The sequence below is a fragment of the Branchiostoma floridae genome, chromosome 3, assembly GCF_000003815.2.
Source record: "Branchiostoma floridae strain S238N-H82 chromosome 3, Bfl_VNyyK, whole genome shotgun sequence".
In the NCBI taxonomy this organism is placed as follows: domain Eukaryota; kingdom Metazoa; phylum Chordata; class Leptocardii; order Amphioxiformes; family Branchiostomatidae; genus Branchiostoma; species Branchiostoma floridae.
In genome coordinates, this window is record NC_049981.1 from 19,202,583 (window position 1) to 19,212,142 (window position 9,560).

General features: G+C 38.7%; 1 protein-coding gene across 1 annotated transcript in view; it reads left to right on the forward strand.

Moving 5' to 3' along the window:
* The window catches only part of LOC118411727 (disks large homolog 5-like), a gene marked incomplete in the record, with an annotated part of 47,774 nt that extends 38,563 nt beyond the window's left edge, over positions 1 to 9,211 (forward strand). The window contains 5 exon segments of the mRNA XM_035814209.1: positions 684 to 785; positions 958 to 1,085; positions 2,325 to 2,434; positions 3,856 to 3,965; positions 4,846 to 9,211. Of these exon segments, the coding sequence (XP_035670102.1) occupies positions 684 to 785; positions 958 to 1,085; positions 2,325 to 2,434; positions 3,856 to 3,965; positions 4,846 to 4,949 (554 nt within the window).
* Positions 9,212 to 9,560: the final 349 nt, after the last annotated feature.

A 9,560-nucleotide genomic window follows, 5' to 3' on the forward strand; every position in this document is an offset into this window, starting at 1 on the left:
GAAGAATGGCCATACATGTAGATATAGCTCTATAAGCAAGAAAAACAGTGTTACTCATAGTTGTGAGCCCTGATTTCAACCACTCTTTGTGTTCTAAAAGAAACCTTTAAACAAGACAAGAGTAAGCTTTTCCATGAAAAATGGTAGCAACAGCTTTGTGGAGTGTGTTGTGTTTTGCAGTATTTACAATTTATGTGACCGTTGCCTTTTATTTACAGATGGAAGCCTTGCATCATACCAGAGAGTAGAGAGGCTTGACTGTAAGTCATGTGTCATTGTTCATCAATATACACTGATGTCTATGTTTGTCTTCAAGTTCCGACAGTATGATTTGTGATAATGTCAGATTACAGGCACAACTCTCATAACAACATACGTTGTGCACAAGAGTGTGGCAACCTATACTAAATCTTTATGAGCCCAAGTGCTATCTACCATTGAAAATTCATGACCCTAGCATGTCCACAACACGAGATATTAAAACTGAAAATTCTATTGCAGTACCACAGGAACCTACCAGGTGGTCCATAATCAAATTCACCCTTCATTTTGCCAGTACCTATCCACAGATATCAATGATTCATACACAGCTTACAAAAGGCACAGAAAACATGAACTTCTTGTGTTCCACTGAAACTGGATGTTATTGAACATCTAAAATGTATTGTTCTCTCCCAATACAGACCATGTGCCGCGGCCTTTGGTCCTGCTGGGCCCTGTGTGGGAGGCCGTGGCAGACAAACTGGTACTGGATAACACAGACAGGTTCACCAAGTGTGTGCCAGGTAAGTACAGCCCTAACTCTTTCACTGCCTCATCCTTCCACCTCTTTCTCAAAATATCTCCAAATTGTTTGTTTATCGGGTATACAGCAATAAAAGGTGTGTATCCACTGAATGCAATGGTACAGCCTAATTTGGTGTATAAGACCTAAACAATGTTTCATTTCAATCCCAGAGGTGATGAAGGTTTCTCCCCAGTCCATGGAGAAGGGTCTCACCGACAACATCTTTGTGGATTTCCGGCGCCGCGGCAGCTCCTTTGAATGCACCACGGCTGCAGCAGTGAAGGAGATCTGTGAAAGGGTGATTTTGTTTCTTTCTTTGTATTGTTTACCTGGTAAACTGCACCAAGGCATTTCACAACAGTTTTGTACTGAAGAGTACAAGCTGCATATTCGGACAGATTTATTTGATGCACTCCCTACTGTTGATATTATTTTGGTGGGGACGTGCTTGAGGTGTGGCTGTTCTCAAACACGAGACCTCCATTTTATGTCCTATCTGAGAAACATCCCAAGCAGGTACTCCTAGTTTACACCTGAGTTGAGTGAGGAAAGTGCACAGCTTTTGGACATGTGAGGGATTTGACGTCAATACCTCCAGGCTCTGAGTCAACAACCCCATGGCCACTGTGCCATCTCATCGGTGTACTGATGCAGTATTTCCTATGAAGATCACTAGGTGGTGCAGATGTACGAACAAAAAAACATATGGGGATGGGATGTTGTCATGAACTGCCATTTTGCATTGTGCTACACTGTATATGCATCTGTGTATGAAAAGCTGCCATGGCAACATGTAAACACTAATTAGTCTGGGAACTGCCATAACCCATAACAAGTCATAGATTGGCTTCTGCCATCACAAGGCACGATCAGAGGATGCCTTACCACATCTTGGAATAAACTGAACTCAAACACATCTAGAATGGAACATTTTAAAGTAGCAAAATGCCACATGTTGTTATATTATTCAACCAGCACATGATAGCATGATTATATTTTGAGACAGTATATATGTTTTATAGCATTATACCTAATAATAGGTGTGTAAGGTGCCGGTAACTCCTGAAGTTCATCCAGTCACTAATGAAAAACAGCAATGAAAAGTAGCAAATGCTGTCTGAAATGTCGGACCGTTTGAAAAATCATATGCAGTTGCTTGAGTAATTATCATTTGGCACATCTTAATACTTGGATGTCTAACCTTCACTGACAAATTAATTTTATTTTTGTTACATTTACAGTAGCATATTGCTCTCCAGAATCCTTTTGTAGGGCTTTGAACTTCCAATTTGATGTGTTTTAAATGGTATTTGATATATTTTTAGGCAGTATTGGTAATGTGAATGATTTTAGATGTCTTAGTAAAGTTCAATATGTTGTGAATGTCAGAGCAATTTAGGGACCCTATTAGTCTGTTCAGCTGTGAGTACCAAATATAATCCATTATTATCAAGCCCATGACACTTAAAAAGATGTGTGTCTAAAAGCTTCTCCATGTATTCTTGTAATCTAACTGTACTATCCTCTTCCCTTACAGAGTCGCCACTCTATCCTAGACATAGACATACTGGCCATTGAGCGGCTGCACCGCCTGCAGCTATATCCCATAGTACTCTTCATGAAGTGGAAGGGCGCCAAGCAGATCAGGTGCATAATACCAAACCTTCTAACAACTAACATGTCAAACTGTGCATGAATCTTGTCACTACAGATAGTTGACACTTTTGGTCTATAAAGTAAGTTTTTTTCTTGGTTCTCAGATTAATTTGTGGCTTGGGCTGTCAAATTGAAGCTACACTAAATATATTCTGTGATAAACCCCTTGCTTCCATTGTAATGCATCATTTTAGTTACATTTTTATGTCTCTTGAGAAGAACAAATTATTTTCTTGTAGAAAGGCATTTATGAATAATGTATGTTGTTGCTTCCAAATATCAGTACCCATTCAATTGAATATTTTATATGGGTGCGATTGTCTTAACTTGATAGCTTGAAGGGTTATGAATGTTGCATTATCAGTAGGACTTGACGTTTGTTATTCAGTTAAAGATCTTGACTGTACTTCATGTGTACATCCCCCAGGCAATGATCTGGGCCCCATTGTGAAGCTCGTTCTCGTTGAAACATGCAAAATGCTGTTTCTAGTCTTTATGACTGGATAAGAGCCAAATTACGGGCACCATCATAGCTTTCTTCATTTTTCTATACTTAATATGTTTTATATAAAATGCACCACAACATCAGTATTGGTTGATGGCTTGGAAGAAATTATAGGTATGGTAGGATTCCTTCTCCTAAAAAGTCGCTGTGGAAACATGCAAAATTAAAAAAGCAGTTTAAAACATGACTAATTCTTGGTTGGCTGGTATAGCAAGCTAGTCTGGCTTTCTGACAGATCTGGTCAGATCGCTATTGTCGCGGTGTATATTTGAGCCTTTATGTAGTTGAGATTTAATAGAGATGTTGAATTTTATGTATAATTCTGTCAAGTTGTATGATACTTGGAAAATACGCTTATTTCGCAAATTTATTGGTTTGTCTTGGCTTGTTTGAATTACTATAACAGCTATGAAGTCAATGATGGGTAAGAAGCTGAATTCTATCATTGAACCATAACAAGCCTACTCTTAGTCACTGTTCAAAATTTCACTTTGTTGTCCATTTAATCGTAAAAAAAGAGTATGAATAAGTTGATAAGTAATGTGTAGTATTTTGGGGTCAATATCCAACCATAGACTATACAATGGTTACATTTATGTATGAATAGGTAAATAAGTAATGTTTAATGTTGTCAACATTGTGCAAGCTCAATAGAAGAATTTCATTGATTTAGCATGTAGACTAGAAATGTGATGATGAGAATGTGAATATCTGCAGCTGTTGAAATAATTGCAGTTGCATGCTATTTCCTGCTGGCCTGCTCAGGGCTGTCTCCAGCTTTATTTTTTTTATATAACTCATTGTTTAGGAGCAATTGTTGTTAACTTTTGTCATATCTGTCATTTTTAACTTATGAAAATACCTTTTCATGAATTTCATGTAATAAAAAGTGTTTTCTGGGCTGTAGGGAGACAAAGGACCCCAGATTCCTGAGGGAGAAGTTGACCAATAAGCAGGCTCGGGAGATGTTTGAGGAAGGGCAGAGGCTGGAGCAGGACTTCAGCAGATACTTCACTGGTTGGTTCAGCCACTATTGTTGTTGTTGTTATTGTTGTTCACATTGTAGTGCCTAGTGGCACTTAGGTCAGCAAGTTTCCCTCATGTTTCTGTAGCAGGGTATATTTTTACTGGAAGGGGTTTCTGGCCCTACCCCTTAGGGGCACCTCCTCAAACACAGGACCCCCATTTTTTGTTCCTTCTAGTAACTGAAAGACAGGTGCAGCCCCAACCGAGATGCCCATCCCAGCATTTGAATCGGATTTGAACAAGTAATTGGAACCAGGAGCTCAACTGTGCTCAGGTTGCTACCAGTTGAGCCACAGGGACATCCGTTCCACCCCTGAGCTGAGGGGGATGCTAATCTAATTGCCTATTGTTGGTTGGCAGGCCAACCAGTAGGGACAGTTGGAATTTTGATTCTTGTATTGATTCTTTAATAAATGGTCAACCGATCCAATCCCTTGGTGAAAAATGATCCATGACAGAAGTAATACGAATAGGTACTTAAAGGAAAGGAAAGCAATTCTGCCTTTGTTTGAGTTCAAAGTCATGTGCAATATGGAATAAAAAGAAAATATCAATAAAAGAAATGTATGTCGTCTTGTATGATTTGTGTTAAATTTTGGCTTTAGGGCCAAATTGCATTCTCTGTACTCATTATTTTATTGAGAGGTTCCTGTTTGAATGTTGTATTAAAAAGGTAATTTCCCAGTATTTTGCATGATAGCTATGCTGTTTAATTTCCTGTTACGATGTTTGCATTATTAAGGTTCTTTGTACACAGCCGATAACAATTACCTACTGTCATTTTTAATAGAACTGAAGATGGGCACCACCACTATGCTTCTGATCAAGATGCTTGAGTGGAATAAACTTAACCTTGATGTTTTCTTTTCAGCCAATATTGCTGGGGGCTCCCTGACGTCCATGTGTGAACAGATCAGGATCATTGTGGATCAAGAACAGAACAAGACTTTGTGGATCCCATCAGGCTCTCTCTAAACATGTCTAGGGCATGCTGGGTAACTGCCATATCAGCAAAGAATTCTAGGAAAGGTATCAAGTTGTGACTAAGGCAAAACTTACAGTGTCTTAGTATAGCAGGCATGCTGACCCTTTTATGATGTTGAAAAGTCACGCATCAAAAACATTCAGCAGTTTGTTTCTGGACTAACAATAAAAAACTATGACTGCATGCCCACAGGCACAAGGAGAAGTCCTAACAAGCATTTTGAAGATTGATGAAAGAGTCCTCTTGTTAAATTCACTATGAATGGTAAGGTTTGTCTCTGCTCCTTAGAATCAGCCTTTACGTATGTATATTTTATGGCCATAACTGACACTCTAGGGCTAGATTCTTTGTGTAAAAAAAAATAAAACTGTAAGAAATTACAACTTTGTTAAGAAATATTGTTGCTGGCACTGGCTGCTTTGAAAGGAGCAATACAGAAATTTATGTGATATTTTATTCTAATATGAAGTAGTTTTAAATGACGGACAGTACTGATTGTTGTTCATGTCACATTGTGAGTCAGCAGCTCGTGAACTGCGAGTCTGGCTGTCATACACAAAGAGCCTTTGGCACAAGAAGCAATTATAGGCTGGGTTTGATGACAGACAATTATGGATGAATGTTGGCAAGGTGACCCTTGGTAACTGTCACCATGGATACCAGATATTTTAAGAATAGAGGCTCCTGTATGGTAAGCGCTCATAGTTAGTCTTGCTCTAAGCCACTGTTACTTTGAGTCTATTTGAGAGTGTGCTACAAACACACATTGTTATCAAGTTTGTAGCGCTTTACATCTTCAAAAAATTAAAAAAGAAAACTTACTTTTATAGAGATTCAGATTGTAATGCTATCCACAGACATTTTTTGCTATGTACATTTTGTAATTTCCTTCCAATGTGAACCAAGATGTTAAGAAATATTTAAAAGACTAATTGGATCCTCGAAATCAATTCCAAGTCACTACAATCATTTATTTTGTAGATTGTTTGGCATTTTCAGATGTTTTCTTACACAACTCTGTCTAAAAATAAGTAAAATGTTTCTGAGTGAAAACAATGAGAAGGATACAGTATTTGTGTGTGGAACGAATTGTATCAGATGCCCTCAATTGCACACACATACCATCTGTCTCAAAGTGTTGAATGACTCCCAACATTTGGCAGGGCTGTGCAGACACCTGAGAATTTGCTAGTAGATACTGGCCTGAATGAAACATTCCAAATTGTGGCAGATGAGGCAAGCCCTTGCATAGTATTGCATACATGAATACACAATGTTTAGTTAACTCAATTATAGACTAATCAATCAGGTCCTAATGTTTCAAACCAATTGAGAAACATTTTTTTATGTGTGTCCCTTAAGTGGGGCCCAAAGTTGTTGGAAATGGCTCAACAAATTTTCTTTAAATCTTCCAAATGTTACAGAAACTGACAAAAAGAGCACTATTAACTTACTTTAGGGAATCAAAGTCAATTGCTATCCACAATTCATTGTAATCTTATGTGATAATCATAACTTTGTGAAGGTCCTATATTTGCAACATCTTAAGGACTACAATGCCAAAATGTTTGGTAGTATCATTTGAACTTTAGCAGTGACTTTTGAATACCAGTGACTTGGAACTGATTGTAAATCAAGGGAAGCAAAAATGTGTACAACATGATGTTCACTTGAGTGAGGATGTCTTCAGATGGAAGTATTGCGCAGGATTGTGCAGTACAACCTTTTCTGTCCTTTTTGACAAGGGTATCTCTCTACCCGACCTAGGTCTCTCTGTCCACTGTCCTGTCAGTGTAGTGGTTCAGATGAATGCAGCCAAGGGCTGTCTCCAGCTTTTACATTGTTGTCAGCCCCACTCACTTTTACCCATGGCAGGCCTTGGAAGGCATTAACCATGATGATTAATGGTTTTGCATTGCAAAGGAAAAGACAAATTTGATTCAGTTGGAATTTGAAAGCCAATGGTGTTCATTTTTAGTCTTAATTCTGTGATTTTCAGATGACAAAAATACATTTTGTCTGTTTCATGTCATGAATTTCAGATATTTTGCACGGACGGGGTAATTTTTTTTTCATTCCCAACAAGCAAATTTCAATGCTGGATTGTAGGGACAGGTCTTGGAGACAGCCCTGTCTCTGTCACAGACACAGGTATTCTTAGACATGGAGTATGTAGTAGTTACTAGTAATGTTAGGGCCAAGTGTGTTTCAAACTTGTTTTGCCACATCTGGCATCTCACATGAAGGTCTAGCCTGGATGCCAGACCCCCATGCAAGGCAATACCAATCCCTTTGGCTGGGAGAAAAACATACGTCCTGCTCCCAAAGTTGGCACCGTTCCCCAGTTGACAAGCTGTTGCTTGGGGTCTAACTCGGGTGCCTTTGGAAAAAAATTCTCAGGTGCATTTTGGCCCTGGGGCCAAGGAGTTGTCCTGTGCAGGCCCTAGAAACAGTCTGGCATCCAAGCTAATGCAGGTCCATGTAGAGCTGCAGATGTCAATCAGAGACATGTTGCTTGAAACAAGTTCCTGTGCAGAGAGGGAGGAGGCCCCTTCTGCGTGCGCCAAAAAGTGAACAATGTCACCATCTTCATTGTCATTCATGTTAACAAACATTACAACTACAAGTATTTTATAGCAAAAACTAATTACTATTACCTTGTCATAAGGATCCACCAGTATATGTAAACTTCACATTCTTTGATTTCACCATTGCAGAAATCCTCCCCTTTCCCACTTTGTCGCAGGAACAGCACACTACTGTACATGTACGGGCCTGTGAAGGTGGTAGATCTACTAGATGTAACAAGAGTATCTTGTACAGGCTAAAATGGATGTTGAGTCAGACAAGACAAGTTTTTAGAGTTCTTTATGTCAGGCTAGAAAGTAGTTTTGGCTCACTGTGATGTAAAGGAAAATGCGACAAAAGGAAAATAATTATCATAAATGTGAATTTCAGCTATTGTGTGCAGAAAGTTTGGGGAAAAGTTACCCAAGAAAACATAATTTACAATGTAACATGGTGGAAAAATGAACATATGATTGATATGAATGAAAAAAAATTACCATTCCTGGATAATAACAAACTGAGTATATTTGACAGACACTCTCAGACCAACTTCTAGATTCACATCAGGTTGTAGTTCTGTCGACTGTTTCTATTTCAAGGTTATGAAATTACACCAGCCAGCATTTGAATTGATTGCCTTCAGATATGTTATCATTGCTTCGATACTGAATACAGTCTGATTTATTCCTTGCTCATGTGCTTACTGCTGTATGCAATATTTCTTGTCTGATATGGCCACAATGGTGTTTTGACCATAGTTAGGTCTTCAAAACTGGCTTGGAATATTATATGAAATAGTCATCTCAATGTGTATCATAATGTTTGCATTGCATTGATTGTCTTGTTGCTTCTACTTTGCCTTAGCCATCAACTGCCTTCTGTGTTGAAAAGAATTGTTGCATGTTAATTTTAATCTGCACTAACATTCTGGTGGGTTGTTCACAATGGAATGCTCCCATTACTTGCTAATCATTCAACCTTGCGTAAGCCTGGGTACTGGACATGCACTCTTCCTGTATACAAATTTAACTTGTGCATTGTTATGTGTCCATGAAAAACTCACCCTCCAAGTCACCTGCTGTATATCTTCAGACCTATGTATCATCTTCCTGACATAGCTGAAAAATGTATCTTACAAAGAAGAGAACCCTGTACACATAAGGTTGTGCAAGGGGGTTCAAAGTTTTATTTTTGTAGATGTCTTTTTATAGTGTATGTCCCCCTATGGAGGATTTTGGTGTATCAAAATCCCCCAAGCTGGAAAGAGTGCATATCACAGGTGCCTAGCGAACCTCCCAACACACTAGTGTTGTAGTAAGAAGTTTGGTACTAATGCCAACTCAATAATCCAGCAAGTTAAAGATCCTATCTGCATGGAAATAGAACGTGCCATTGAGATGGGTGAGGTAGCCATGTTGAATGATATATATGTGTATAGTGGTGATATTGATTAATACCGCTAGTTCTAACAATGAAAGCGTGTTTTGATTGGACTGATATGTATATAGAGATGTTCTTGTTTTGTCGCCCTGTGTTTATGTAGATCTCTATTGAGTTTTTGAATCGAAGAGTAATGTTACAGTGTGGGTGCCTGAGCGTTTGTTTTGTTGAATGTGCTGCTGTGACTCGTGAACTGCTTACCATGCACAAACAAGTGGCAAATAAAAGTACTTTTGTCATGAAAGTGTGTGCTGGTGTTTTTCTTGAGGCTAGTTGGTTTAGGATAGCCCTATGTTCCAACACCCCAAAATGTATGTTTTGTCACCTTGTTGTTAGGGTTAGGGGGTTCAAAACATACAGGGGTTGGAAAATGGGTGTAAGCAGTCAGTCTGTTTTACCTTCCAATAATCAGAAATGATAGCCATGAGCCAGATGCTGAAGACATAAACAAAATGTATGCATTGATTCTGGAAAGATGTTTGTGAAGCCAAGGAGATCCAGTGTTATTAAATTGATGCTGGATTTTGTATTCTAAAAGCTGCTGATGCTATTACAAAGATTCTATATTTCCGTACACAAGGTAATGCTCTTAC